A 15,357-nucleotide genomic window follows, 5' to 3' on the forward strand; every position below is an offset into this window, starting at 1 on the left:
TTGGATTTCAGAATAAATGTCATCATCAAATTCAGCACCTCGAAAACCCTGAAAACGACACCCATGTCAATTTTTTGAAAAAAAAATCATGTCCGCCATCTTGGATTTATAAATAAATAACATCCCGGAAAAGTGCACAATCAGTTAATACTTGATACACGCGCAATAATATGTATTTATGTAGGTGTGACACAAGGTGCCAACAAGTTCAAAACATTCCCGTTGTGTAACAGTGTTACTCAACGGGAATGTTTTGAAATTTTGGGTACCTTGTGTCACAGTGTTACACACGGGGGTGTGACTCAACGGGAATAACCCGTTTACGGAACAAACACTTTCGCATTTATGGGTAGGTAAAGGTACCAGATTCTCATGAAAAATATGGAAATAAAATTCCAAAGTTAGCAACACTCAGACTGAAGAATCAAGGAGACTTGGCATCAAAATAGTAATATAGGTAGTTTTTGCATTTCACGAGGGCGAGTGGCTCATGCTTTTGTTTAAATTGTATTGGTATAGTAAAGTACAGTAATCTGCGTTTGCGAGCGCTTGCTCGCGACTGATTGGCCGACATGCACGCACACTTACGCAATGCCCTTGTAAACGACGTAACCACAAGTAAAGTTCACTCGCCTTCGTAAACTGCAAGAACTACCTTGTTAGAGCAAGCTAGGTGTAGGTATAGAAAAGCTCTGAAGAGTGATAAAGACAAAAACACATTTTTTGTCTTTGTCATAGTTTAGCTTTTTGATGGGCACAGTTGTCATCTGTGCCCAGCAAACCTCTGTGATAGTAATTTTTTGAGAATATTACGAGGTTTTATTTTAGAAGCCATTTATGGTGCATTGCTGAGGATCGGCTGTAATAATCTGTGGTAGCACTGGAAACGTCAAAAAATGTTGTTCTTGCTTGTTAAATTTGACTATAGTTCTCTGGAAAGCATTTGGAAAGTTATAATAACTAAAAAAAATAATATCGAATATACCACGAATATACCACTGTAGAAAGCTGTGATAGAAAGCCACAAAACAAGAAAAGGATAGTTTGTAAAATTATCTATTAATTGCCAAAAAATTACGTGAAAATCTAGTGAAAATAGTTATGAGTCGAAACGTCGATGATCGAAACTTTTTTGCCGTATTTGTTGCCATAGTCCTATTGTATTTTGGTGAATGTAAGTATTTTCCATTTTCAGATGTTAAATGGAGTAGGTAAGTTTATTTTTACCATATTCGATGTCAACAACAACCTACACTCGTCTGCTACCTTTCACTCAATAGTTAACTAGCTGATGCCCGCGACTTCGTCTGCGTGGGATAAGGTTTTATAAAAATCCCGTGGGAACTTTATTTTCCGGGATAAAAAGTAGCCTGTCACTCTGCAGGTCTTTATCTATACCCATGCAAAAAATCACGTGAATCCGTTGCACCGTTGCGACGTGATTGAAGGACAAACCAACAAACAAACACACTTTCGCATTCATAATAAGGGTATTTATAATAATTAATGACGATGCAGTCCAAAATTAAGCCAGCTGACTCCGGGAGGGGTAATACAGTTTTTATTAAGAACTTTATTCCTAATCGGTTTCTGCTTGACAATCATTGTATAAGACTATTTATATTTGTATGCCGAAAAGGCATATAGGGCATCGGAACTAACTAATAAGTGTGTGTACCCTTGAACAAATAAATAAAATAATTAAGTATATGGCATCATGGTGATGCTCATTAAAAGTAATGCCCATACTGACCATGCTGGGCAGGCGGGTTGGTTAGTGCAGGGCTGTAGGCTATTTCGCACCAGTGAGTCTGCTGCCCATCTCTGGTCTGTGTTATTTAAAGCCAAGCCATTTGGAATGGTTATCCTGCCATTCTTCGGTCGTCATATCCTCGTTTGCTGATTCGCAGGGGGCACCACATGTCCAGCAGTGGACGCAAACAGGCTGATGGATATGGATGGACATAGCATCATACCGAAATGCTAAATTGCTTGTCACAACTTTGCCAGTAGGGTGGTAGTTAGCCATGATAGAAGCTTCCAATGTTGTTTCCATAGCTTTACTTACTAATAAGTATTTTTTTTTTTAGGCTCCATACATCAGAATTTAAAATATTATGAGACATTACATGCATCAAAGTTAACACATCACATAGTGAAGCGAGGTGCCAAGCTTTCCAAGCATCCCTTTAACACAATAAAAGAGCTACACTTCCAAACACTTGGAAAGAGGTTTAGGCTTATTCTGCATCCACACAATTCTGTGCTGCATTCTAATTTCAAAGCATATTCTGTGGATGCCATTGGGAACAAAACTGTAGTTCATATTGGTAAGTGATTAATGAGAAATTCAAAGGTCAATAAGAATCTAGACTGTATTGTTATCACATCTGTGCTTCAAGTTTCAAATGTTATCCAATATAAACACTTTTTTGGTATTTGTTGTAGCAAATTTACAATTGTCCTAATTCTGTTGTATTTACATAATTTCTGTACTTTCTTCAACACAATAATAATCATAAATTAATTAAAAAGAATATAAGTACTTGAGTTGTCTGCACAGAATATTAATTGACAAAATATTTTTACAAACTAATATCTAATTCAGATTATGATCAATTCTACACTGGCAGAGTATTTGGTGAAGTGACATCGGAAGTCAAGCTTCATATTGATGATGGAGTCATCACGGGTATAATTCACACTCCTGATGAAACCTTTCACATTGAGGTCTGTATATTTTAAACTTTATGGACTAATATGATGCCTGTGACATCAATGGTATGAATTTAATTTTAAAAATAAAATCCCATGGATACTTATGGGTTTTCTGGCCTCGTTTTATAGATGTCCTCACCATGGCTCTACCCTCTAACACACGCACTCCAGAAAATGCTTACTTCCCGGTCTCGTGCAGTAATGTACTATTACTTTACAGCCATCATGGAGACACTTACCACATCTTGGCGACAAAACTATGATCACCTACCGCTCCTCAGATATAAAGCTTAGTTGGTCCGATACTGAGAACCACAATCCGCGGGTTTGTGGCTATGTCAAGGAAGGAGAGGGTAAATATTTGCAAATGAAAATCTTATATGATGACAGCTACCAATACATTAATTATTATTGGATACCAATTAATTTACTCCTTCAGTTGGTGTCTTGTAAAAAGATCTCCAAATATTCCCTCTTTTAACGAAAAAGCTGTTAACTGCAAAAAATATTTTTGAGTTATCCACAAAAAAATTACCATTTGGATGGCATATATTTTTTGTAAATATAAATTTTTTTCTGATAAGTTTTTTTAGTTTTTTCTGTATGTACATACTATATATTAAAAAATATTTTTTGCAGTTAACAGATTTTTGAAAGGACGCCAGAAGTGAAATGAAAAAAGTGAAAGGTAGATTTAATTGGCAGTTTGAAGTGATGGCACTTCATACTGCCAATTAGATCTATAAATCGTCCACTGTTATCCAGCTTGAAAGTCAGAGTCAGATGTTAAGCATATCTGACATTGCAATGTAATTTTTAAAGTTATGGCAATTTTATAGACAATATTATTTATAGAAAATAGAACTACTCTTCGCGCTCTCATAAATGGTCCTTAATTTTTGTGGCAGTATGAAGAAAGTGTTTTGTTTCACATATTTTGATAATGGAGCATCGAACATTGCAGGTGGGCAGTATCAGTAACATAACTAAACATGTTGAGATCGCTTTACTCAATTTCAGATAGGAAAATAATTAATACCTACTAGGCAAAATAATTATTTTCCCTTCCTTTTTGATTATAATCAATATTACTTTCGTACCATTCGTAACTGTTACATGCATGATCAGCTTCAATTTTTCATGTTTTGGTATAGAGTTGGAAGATGACGGAGAAGATGACTACAACGATGATTTGGAATCAAAGCATGAACAATCTGAAAAGAACAAATATTTAGACCAAAAACAAGAAAATGGACACATTACTGAAAAATCACCACCAGATATTAGGAATGATGAGGACTTAAAACACGGAAAAAGAGTCAAAAGGCAGAGCGACTATGAGTACACACCCACGAAGACACGATGCCCGTTGCTACTTGTAGCTGATTATAGATTTTTTCAAGAAATGGGTGCAAGTAATACTAAGAGCACCATCAGTTATTTGGTATGATCAATATCAAATTATATCCAGTAGTTAGTTAAATATATATCCCTAACACGTTCGGCGAGTGTCGGCCAACGTGTCAATACTGTACTAATTGCGCCAAGGTCCTTTGATGTTTCCATGTAACACCAGTTGGTAAGCTAGCCAGTGCTGACTTCCGAAAATATCCTTCAGTACACATTGGCTGACAGCTTTCGTCCATTGAGTTAGTATTAAAGAGGCATAACAGTGAATTATTATTGTTCAAAAATTGGCATTTGTATTCATAATCTTATTGTTACAGATCAGCTTAATTGACCGAGTTCATAAAATTTACAATGATACAGTATGGCAAGATCGTCAAGTAAGTTACTAATAATTCAGATAGTACAGTACAGACAGCTTTGACTAAAATAATTTGGGCTTGACTAGTTAGTAGGTATAGCTTAATAGGACACTATAGTGTATAAATAAAAGGAAAAGGTGACTGACTAAATGACTGACTGACTGACTGACTGACTGACCGACTGACCGACTGACTGACTGACTGACTGACTGACTGATCTATCAACGCACAGCTCAAACTATTGGACGGATCGGGCTGAAAATTGGCATGCAGATAGCTCTTATGACGTAGGCATCCGCTAAGAAAGTGTTTTTGAAAATTCAACCCCTAAGGGGGTGAAATAGGGGTTTGAAATTTGTATAGTCCACGCGGACGAAGTCGCGAGCATAAGCTAGTAGTGTATATGCACGTTTTTTTGCGACAGTGGGCAGTAGTACAAATTTTTTTTGGTATCCATGTTTACCTATTGATAGAAAATAATTGATTTAAACTTAAAAAAAGCGAAAAATGCCTTAAGGCATTCCTACTTGCATCAAAAATGATTCTTATTGTTGATCGTAGATGATAAGCTCCTAATCAACATACTCAAAATGTACATCAGTAGTGTTGCGCCAATTTGTAGTGTTTCTAAGCATTTTTCCAGCTGTAATCTTTGCCCTTATATTATTTTTTCTTAACTTCGAATGACGTCTAAGTGCTGTAAGAGAACCTAGATATAGTAAAAATAATCGATTTTCAGGATGCAGATGGGTTTAAGGGTATGGGATTTGTGATCAAAAAAATCCTGGTGCACTCGGAGCCCACGCGCGTGCGCGGCGGCGAGGCGCACTACAACATGGTGCGCGAGAAGTGGGACGTGCGCAACCTTCTCGAGGTTAGTGACGTGATCTTGGTGCACTCGCCCCCACGCGCATGCGTAGCGCACTACAACATGGCGCGTGAGAACTATTGTGCTCAGCTTGAATTTTTCTTTAAGTACAATACCTTCCAGAGTTCCGCGTGTCATAGGCTATATGACGTCAAGACTAATCTAATATGACGGATATGACACTTTTTTCATATACATATTGAGTTTGGTACAAAATGAAGTGTCATCAAGTTTTAGTTTTTGAAGTTTTATAAACACTTAGGTTTTCAGTCGCGAGTACTCGCACAAAGACTTCTGCCTGGCGCACCTGTTCACGGACCTCAAGTTCGAGGGCGGCATTCTCGGTCTCGCCTACGTCGGCTCGCCACGGCGGAACTCCGTGGGCGGGATTTGCACCCCCGGTACGTGTTCGGTTAAATTAAATTGACGCGCCCTTAACTTCTAAAAAAAAGGGGCTACCTTCAAAAGGGGGCTTCCTACACAATCAGTATTTATCGTGATAAATACTGAATGATGATCTGCGAATTGCTGCTAAAATATTAATCGCGTCAAAGATTTTAGTACATTAACTGGTATTAAAGTACAAGTAAGCGATAACTAAGAAATTTTAGCATTTTTTTTCACAATGTTTTGATATATTGCATGATTCCAGGGCTTTTAATTACATAGCTTTTTAAAAGAATTTGTTTACTTATTATTTTACACAAAGATGTTTTAGTTTTGTTTTCGTTGTTTTCAGCTGTTTCGGTGCAAAATGTGAGTGTTTCTTTTATGTTGTTTTCGTTCGCTTTGCACGTTTGCTACATTCACCATAGTCACTTTCGATTTCAGTTCATATTTTATTTTGTATCGTCCGTTGCATGATCATCGTAAAACAGATTCAGTATTTTTTTTACTAAAAATACCTACGAGTACTTATAGATTTACGTTTCTCATTTTACCACACTTGTAAATGTTACTTTCTTCATTCATATTATTTCATTATGTGTTGTCTGAGTATTCTGTTTCATCGAAGTACTTCGTCTTGGGTTATGTTTTCGTTTATCGATACTTAAATATATTATATAACGGCTATCATTATAACGGTAATTTTTTAAATATAAAGGACGGTTCCTTCCAACAAAATATAACATTTGCGCAAGCTAAAACTATAAGGGTTTTTCTAACTATTGTTATTCTAACTTCTTTTTGCACGCCTCAAACGAATTACGTATCGAATATTTTGTGAACGGAAAATTGATCCTTATTTTCCGGAATGTTATACACAGAGTATACAAGAAACAGTATGCATAAATTGCTATAATTCGCTACAACAGATAAATCTGTATGGCAATGCAGCATGCGATATATCTACCTACACAGCCTGCCCTCCTAATACTAAACATGTCGGAAAAGAAAGCCACCAAGCAAGTAAGACGTATACCACTAGATACTAGGTATCATATCAGGTGGCCACCTGACAATCATACAAATCTTACAAAACACAATGTGCATTTGACACCGACATGAAACCATCCTCAAGATATGTACATCTTACAATGCACAATAGGCTACTTGACACTTTTTTTAAGTTGGTCTTAAATGGTTAATATTTGTCCTATTATATCAAAAAAATTAACACTATATTTTTTTGCGCCCTAAAAACCGTAAAACTTTAATTTAAAAATATATTTTTCTTAGCCACGTGAAAACACTGTCGGCCATGTTTGGCCGATAGATTATCTGTGCTCTGACGTCATGCATTTGTAAACAACAGCATAACCTCCCAAAGTTTAATAAACATGACTTCTATACTAGTTTACATGAAAAATATAGTAATTATCGTTATTGTATCATCCGAGAATGTAAAAAACGCATCGATAAAGACCACAGGAAAGTTGTGGATTAGAGTGCCCAGTGAAATAAATATACGTTACACGCAAAGACTTGCTTAAAGGGATCCTATCCTATATGACTAACGACTTCAACCCAAATTTATTTTTGCAAAGATCACTTTGTTGTAAGTCTTACTTAATAACTTATTCAATTTATAAAGAGAAAACGATATTTTTTTACGTTTACTATGAGTTTTTAGAAATATATAAAAACTAGCTTATGCTCGTGACTTCGCCCGCGTGGACTTCATAAATTTCAAACCTCCATTTAACCCACTCAGGGGTGGAATTTCAAAAAATCCTTTCCTAGTGGATACCTTCTTTTTACCTACAAAGAACACACGCACAAAATTTCATGTATCTAGAACCAGCTGTTTAGATGTTTAGGCTGTGCGTTGATGTATAAGTTAGTCAGGACTCTAAATTTTATATATATAGATACTACGTTAGTCCCCGCGTGACATAGGGATGACATTTCTTTGTTTACATATTAATGACGTCACATCATGGCTGACAGCGTTTTCTGCGTTTCAAATAAAAATAAAAATTGTATTTTTTTAAATTGGATTTGTATATCCATCCTGCGTTTTTAATAATTGTTATTGATATATTTCGTTGTCTTAAGCAAAATACTATAATAAATAATCATTTATTGGACGGAATTAGATATGAGTCAAGTAGCCTATTGCAAAGTGACGATCGTATCAAATGTCCCGTCTACCAATGTAATGTAAGCATGAGCGTTGTACCATACGTTCTGTTTTATGGGATTATAGAAAATTATAAGCATATTGTCCCTTGTATATCATGAATTATTTCCACAAAGTAACACCTGCTTCTATCCAACATACCCAGAGTACTTTAAGAACGGATACACGTTGTACCTGAACTCCGGTTTGTCGTCGTCGCGCAACCACTACGGGCAGCGCGTGATCACGCGCGAGGCCGACCTGGTGACGGCGCACGAGTTCGGCCACAACTGGGGCTCCGAGCACGACCCCGACGTGGCCGAGTGCTCGCCCGCCGCCAGCCACGGCGGCTCCTACCTCATGTACACCTACAGCGTCAGTGGGTACGACGTCAACAATAAGGTGAGCCTGGAAATACTTCCAAGTCAAAATTAAAGTTATTTTTAACGCAAGGCTGCAAAGTTGTTGTTTGCCCGCCCGCGAGTGTTTGTATTGAATACCGAGCAACATATAGTCCGTAAAAAATGACTTTTTAACTCTATGGGTCAACTGTCATGTCGAAAGTACAGTTCACCTTTAAAATAGGACTACAAGTTAAAATGGTGCAGCATTATACTAAGATTCATTTCAGAATATAGTAGATAATCTATGGATATATCATAATATGCTTGATACAAGAAAAACAATTCAAAAGTTTTATCTTTTCGATTTTTAAGTTACCAAATTGATGCCTTACAGTTTATAAATCTGCAGCTCGGTTAAATTGCTACTTACGTACTGAATTTTAAACCGTCTATGGACAGTTGGACACCGGTCCAAAATAAAGCGAAGCAACAGGTTACAGGGCAGTTTAATAATACACAGATTTTTTTCTATCGTATCCAGCTGCTATTTATATAGCAACCTAAAAGCCTGAAATAATAAATTATTTCGATGCTGATTGCCATTGTCTTTCATATTCACTGAGTATGTTCGATTGCAGCGTTTCTCGCCGTGCAGCTTGCGCTCGATCCGCAAAGTGCTGCAGGCCAAGTCGGGGCGCTGCTTCTCCGAGCCCGAGGAGAGCTTTTGCGGCAACCTGCGCGTCGAGGGCGGCGAGGAGTGCGACGCCGGCTTATTAGGTGACATTTTATTTATATTAAGACTCAAAACGATACAATTTTTTTTATTTGTGAGCTGAATGTGCAATATCATTAGAAAACCTAGCTCCAAAGTTTAACTACTACATTATGATGATTGCCGTCACCTATGATCGACTGACACAATAGAATGCAGCTGCGCGATTGCGGGAGAATGACAGCTACAATGTCACGATCGCAATCATCTCTGATTGGTTAACGCTCGCTCACTATTGGCTACAATGCATTGGTGCAACAAGAATCGCACAAACTCAGCTAATCAGAACAATTGAGATTGTAATAATGATTGATGCAGGTTTTAGACAATCGCCCTACAGGAGTAGATGTCAACAACAAGACAACAATGCCTAATGGACAAGAATGCCTAAACTTCTGAATGGCTATTTGTTCATAAAACTTCATTTCTTTTCAGGTACGGAGGATAACGATATGTGCTGCGATAAAAATTGTAAGCTCCGGAAAAATCAAGGTGCTGTTTGCAGGTATTTAGTCAGATTGTCATAATGTAATGAATTGCTTTAAGTATGTAATATTTAAAATGTAAATTCGAGAGCTGCCCTCAGTTGTAACGTGCTCTGATCGACAGTAAAGGGGATGTTTTTAGTTTTTCCAGGCTCGAATCACGGCTTAGGAAGATGTTGGGACAATTCAGTTGGTCGGACTAGTCCGTACGCCCCCGAGACCGTGGCATGAGTCCACGTCTGGGTAACGTTAAAAAACGGAGACCTCGTCTTCTCTAGCGAGACTAGAAAGGTTAACTAATGAGCCAACTGCATTGATAGCCCCTTTCTCGCACCTCACTTCTCACCACCAAACTGATTGACCGCGCCTGCGTAGGATCAAGCTTCTTTTTCCTAATGCCAACTGCACTGTAGAGGTGGGTAGTGGTTGAATGTGTGGTTTTGTGTGCAGCGACAAGAACTCGCCGTGCTGTGCGGGCTGCGTCTTCGCGGCGCCGGGTGTGGTGTGTCGTGAGGCCGCGCACTCGGCCTGCGAGGGCGAGGCCACCTGCAACGGCGCCTCCGCCGACTGTCCCAAGGTTGGTGGTGTGTTGTGTGCAGCGACAAGAACTCGTGATGTGTAATCATTAATGGATGTGTGTCCGTGTCGCAGGCGCCGGCCATCGCGGACGAGCACGAGTGTGCGGAGCGCGGGCGCTGCCGTAACGGCTCGTGTGTGCCCTACTGCGAGACGCAGGGCCTGCACAGCTGCATGTGCGATATTGGTATGTCTACAAATTTTATATAAATCGGTTAAGCGGATAGGCATTTAAGAACTCTTTGATTTTGCGGGATAAAAAGTAACCTATGTCCGTCCCCGGGATGTAAGGTAACTCTGTACCAAATTTCATCCAAATCTGTTAAACTGTTGGGCCGTGAAAAGCTAGCAGACAGACAGACACACTCACATTTATAATATTAGTATGGAAAGTATGGATATGGATAGTATGGATTAATATAAAAATGAATTTTTCAATTTCGCAGTTGCGGATGCCTGCAAACGTTGTTGCCGCAAAAGTTTAAACAAGACATGCTTCCCGGTGGCACACAACGACATCTTGCCTGACGGTACGCCATGTATTCAAGGCTTTTGTAATAAGGTGAGTCATTCATTTTCTTTATTGTAGCAGACGTTTATGATATCTTTTCATACAGCAATTGTCTTTGACGTTACAAATGGTGGTTAAAATATACGATAATATAAATATCATGGAAGGCCCAGTCTTGTTTACATCAAAACATTTATTTGGTCCTTATTAGAGATTGGTAAGCAACAGGCTAGGTTTCATCGTTCTATGGGGAAATATGTAAGAAATATAGAAATTAATAAACAGTGAAGTTTCAGTTTACCTATATTATGTAAAATGCCGGCATTTGGCAGTAATTGAACTAGCGGTCAAAAGGCGCTCCGGGCGCGATACCCAGAAGCGCAGGTTCGAATCCTGCTGGTTCCGAAATTTTAACATGCATTTAAAATTATTTAAGTACTAGCTGACCCGGCGAACTTGGTACCGCCTAACAGTCTATTCTTAATTTTTTTTAATACTTTAAATTTTTCTCTCCCCAAAACCATCCTCGTACTTTAAGGAATATTATAAAAAAAGAATTAGCGAAATCGGGTTAGCTGTTCCCGAGATTTGCGCTTAACAACACATTCAGCGATTCATTTTTATATGTATTAGATTAGATTGAAACCGCTGAGAGTTAATAATTTCCCATTGAAATATTTGATGAAAAAACCGGCCAAGTGCGAGTCAGACTCGCACACTGAGGGTTCCGTAGTACAGTCGTATTTTGCGACATTTTGCACGATAATTCAAAAACTATCATGCATAAAAATAAATAAAAATCTGTTTTAGTATGCACAGGTGAAGACCTTTCATATATGATACCCCACTTGATATAGTTATCTTACTTCGAAAATTGAAAGTACTAATTATTAGTTCACGGTTTTCAGATTTTTCCCCAAATGTCAGGTATAAGATCTACCTACCTGCCAAATTTCATGATTCTAGGTCAACGGGAAGTACCCTGTAGGTTTCTTGACAGACAGACGGACAGACAGACAGACAAACAGACAGAAAGACAGACAACAATTTTTTGTATTAAGTACTATCTTGTTTTTTTATTCTTTTGTTACTAAGTATTAAATTTGGCAAATTTTATCAAAACTATGTACACGTTTGTTAGAAATATCATATTGCATGCTAATAGGCAGAATTTGGCTGTACCTTTTTGTTTTGTAACATCTCCACTGTTTACCCAGATTCGCAATAAAGAAATTTGTATTTGTATTTGTATTTGAACAAAGTGATCCTATAAGGGTTCCGTTTTTCCTTTTGAGGTAGGGCTCCCTAAAAACTGTTACTTTTCTTTTATATTTAGGGTGTGTGTGAGAAAACTATCCAAGACGTGGTGGAGCGTTTCTGGGACATAATCGAGGACATCAATATCAACAACGTGCTGGGCTTCCTGCGCGACAACATTGTCGGCGTTGTCGTGCTTGGCACTGCCTTCGTGTGGATACCTGCCAGTTGTGTAGTAAGTAACTAAGTAGTAGTGATCTAACCGTGAATATAAACTGACGAAACATATTTTACAGAAAAACATGTTGAAAACTATGTGCACACATTGCTACTTCAGCTTTGCAATCCGTTGAGCTTTATTGGTTAACCTGGCTCAATGGGCAGGGCACATAGTTCGAAAAACCGATAGACGTCGGAGTCTCAAGGTGCTAGAATGGCGACCTTCGCACCCGAAAGTTTATCGTTGGAAGACCCCCCACTAGGTGGGCATACGCCATCCAATGAGTCGCAGGGAGCCGCTGGCTTCAGGCGGCGCAAGCCCATGGCTCGTGGAAGTCCCTAGAAGAGAACTTTTGTCCAGCAGTGGGAGCGTGCGCTTCACCAATTTCTATCGGTTTTTTCGGACTATGTGCCCTCTGCCCATTGCCACTTCGTCTTCGCAACCCGTTGAACGATATCGGTTACTCTGCAGCACGCAGGCCTCATACTTACAGCACGCATTTGTTTGTTAGATTAGCTACGTGGACCGGCGGCGCCAGCGCCAGCAGCAGAAGTACGCGGAGTGGGAGCGGCAGCGCGACACCTTCGTGCATCCCTCGTCGCCACGCAAGATCATATACACAAGGTAACGGTCAATATTAATAAGATGGTGTACCTAAAAAAAACTTAATTTATGTTAGTCTACACCATAAAGAACCTCGTCATCAGTATGAAACTGTCCAGCAATTTCCATTACAGTCCTCTTTGAAATTGCAGGCGTGCGACCAGTAAAGACCCGATTACAGTCCTCTGTAATGAAATCCTTTCTTCAGTATAGTAAGTTCAGAAGAGGTATGGTAGGAGAGCTCAGAAGTTGGAGAGGGCCACATAGGATTAGGCGTACTCAACGAGCAACTCGCAAAAGAGGCGTGTCACAATTTTTTTGTATTTGACGCCTGATCCTGTCCTGCTTGCTGCTCCTGGTTTAAACAAAATAGTTGGTGGCATGGCACAGAGGAGGAACTTGTTCGAACCTCGGATAAATAATTTAGAATCGACCACTGCAAAATTTCAATATAAGTGGATGATGTGAGCAGTAATTTTAAAATACAATTAAATTGATTGTTTCAGATTGCCAAAACTTAAGCCTCCTGGAATGAAAACTGTTATTCAAGGAACCAGTCAAATATAAGTTTTAATTAGCATTACAAATTAATATTTATAAGTGACTAGCTTATGCTCGCGACTTCGTCCGCGTGGACTACAAAATTTCAACCCCCTATTTCACCCCCTTAGGAGTTGAATTTTCAAAAATCTTTTCTTAGCGGATGCCTACGTCATAATAGCTATCTGCATGCCAAATTTCAGCCCGATCCGTCCAGTAGTTTGAGCTGTGCGTTGATAGATCAGTCAGTCAGTCAGTCAGTCAGTCACCTTTTCCTTTTATATATATAGATTGTCGAATATTAAGTTAAATTGTCAAAATTTCGTCAAATAAAATCTAAATTATTACTTTCTATGCTTTTTTTATTATTCTTAAAATGTACCCTTTCTTTTCTCTACCTGATTAAATCAGAAATGAGTAGGACAACCAGTGTAACCGACATAGCTAAAAACGGGTTCGCAAAGCTGAAGTAGCAATGGGCAGGGTACATAGTTCGAAAAACCGATGGACGTTGGAGTCGCAAGGGATTGGCGATTTCGAATAGCACCGGAAAGTTGAGCGTTGGGAGACCCCCCTCCCCCCCTTGCCCCACCCCACTAGGTGGATAGATGACATCAAGCGAGTCGCAGAGAGCCGCTGGATTCAGCAGCGCAAGCCCGGAATTAGGTTGTGTACAGGAATTGGCCTCACGAAGACTTCGTAGTTTTGGCCTACATTAATAAATTATTATTTATTTAAGGTGGTACCGTTTCAATACCTCTACACTCCAGTTTCACTGAGACATCGTGGGGTGGGGTGCAGGTTGCGGGACAGAGACGTTGAGAGCATTGATTTTACGTCAATTGTCAAGTTCCTGAAACCCACGCCCTACCTCTCGAAGAAGGGATTTCTAGTCAATAAAACCATTTAAAAAAAATTAATATTGTTTTATTCCTGAAATAAATAATAAATAATACATACCACATATATGCTTATATCATATACTAGTAAGGAATTAAATGATTTAATAACATTTTGATCATGTGCACTTTAAAATACGTTCAATGTAACTGGGAATTAGTCTTGAATATTGAACAGCGAGAGAAGTTTTCAAAGCTGCAGTTGAATGCGAGTTGGGCTTACGTGAGAGCTAAAGAGCTTAGTTGATCACGAGGGGGTTTAATTGATTACGATGTAGCTTAGTTAATCACGATGGGGCTTAGTTGAGCGCAGTGGAGGTGAGTAGCGCCACGCCGCGCTCGTAGAACGCGTGCGGTTCCTGCCCGGCGGCGATGGGCAGGCGGACAGTGAACAGTAGTTCGGAACGCGCGCTGTTGAGGTACACGGGCAGTGTCAAAGTCTGACCCGCGCTCGCCGGTTCCGCACCTCTGTAAATAATATTCAGGGTATATGTAAAAGTTGTAAAATATGTAAGTAGTAAAATATGTAAAAGTTTATACAATGTAAACTCATGTTTATACAATGTATTGCAAACTTGTATTTAACGAAAACACTTTAAAACGTAAAAAATACTAAGGTTCGTTTGGTTTACATTGTTACTCTTTTACTCTCCGTTTAACGATAACTCTTAAAATCTACTTTTAAATTCACATAAAAAACCCTTTCTTCTGTTTTCGTTCTTTCTAAATTAATTTTTGAATACCTACATATAAAACAACATCAAGCCGCACTCTGATTAGTCAATCGTCACGCCAATCGCCATTGTGCGTCACAACGAATCATACCTTGGTATTTTGCACCTACAGTGCGACAAGGCTCTTGGCGCGTGGCGAAAATCGGAACTAACGTTGCCGTCAAGTGTCCCCTTTGTTCTTGTTTGAATAATCTAAGCCTTTGTTCTCCAACAGCGACCCCCTGTCAATGTCATTCAAGTGCTAAGAGAGCTTTGTCGCACTGCAATAATCTATACTAATATTATTTGTAAAAATGAGTCTGTCTGTCTGTCTGTCACCTTTTCACGGCCCATCCTATTTTGACAAAACTTGGTACAGGTTTCGAATAGGTTTGACTCCCACTTCTCTTCCGACGGGCTTAAAAGCCCATCCGTTTAACCGGGGAAGGATATAGGCTACTTTTTATCCCGGAAAATTAAAGAGTTCGCACGGGATTTTTAAAATACCTAAATCCACAC

General features: G+C 39.0%; 2 protein-coding genes across 8 annotated transcripts in view; one reads left to right on the forward strand and one right to left on the reverse strand.

The window, feature by feature from the left end:
• The first annotated feature begins 724 nt into the window (after positions 1 to 724).
• Positions 725 to 13,578, forward strand: Tace (ADAM 17-like protease Tace). The gene is made up of 17 exons (XM_034977271.2): positions 725 to 1,174; positions 2,091 to 2,330; positions 2,609 to 2,730; positions 2,939 to 3,071; positions 3,873 to 4,162; positions 4,446 to 4,505; positions 5,227 to 5,361; positions 5,618 to 5,756; positions 8,085 to 8,320; positions 8,901 to 9,039; positions 9,470 to 9,539; positions 9,970 to 10,096; positions 10,171 to 10,282; positions 10,542 to 10,657; positions 11,943 to 12,098; positions 12,595 to 12,707; positions 13,193 to 13,578. The coding sequence occupies exons 1-17, from the start codon at positions 1,102 to 1,104 to the stop codon at positions 13,251 to 13,253; spliced, it is 2,322 nt and encodes a 773-aa protein (XP_034833162.1). The 5' UTR covers positions 725 to 1,101; the 3' UTR covers positions 13,254 to 13,578.
• Positions 13,579 to 14,137: 559 nt separating this feature from the next.
• The window catches only part of Dhc64C (dynein heavy chain, cytoplasmic), an 80,164-nt gene continuing 78,944 nt past the window's right edge, over positions 14,138 to 15,357 (reverse strand). For all 7 annotated transcript variants that reach the window (XM_069504265.1, XM_069504266.1, XM_069504262.1 and 4 more), the window contains one exon: positions 14,138 to 14,593. In XM_069504265.1, coding sequence (XP_069360366.1) covers positions 14,425 to 14,593 — 169 coding nt within the window. In that variant the 3' untranslated portion in view covers positions 14,138 to 14,424. The remainder of the gene's footprint in view (positions 14,594 to 15,357) is intronic.

This window comes from Maniola hyperantus, chromosome 17 (assembly GCF_902806685.2).
Source record: "Maniola hyperantus chromosome 17, iAphHyp1.2, whole genome shotgun sequence".
NCBI classification, from domain to species: Eukaryota; Metazoa; Arthropoda; class Insecta; order Lepidoptera; family Nymphalidae; genus Maniola; species Maniola hyperantus.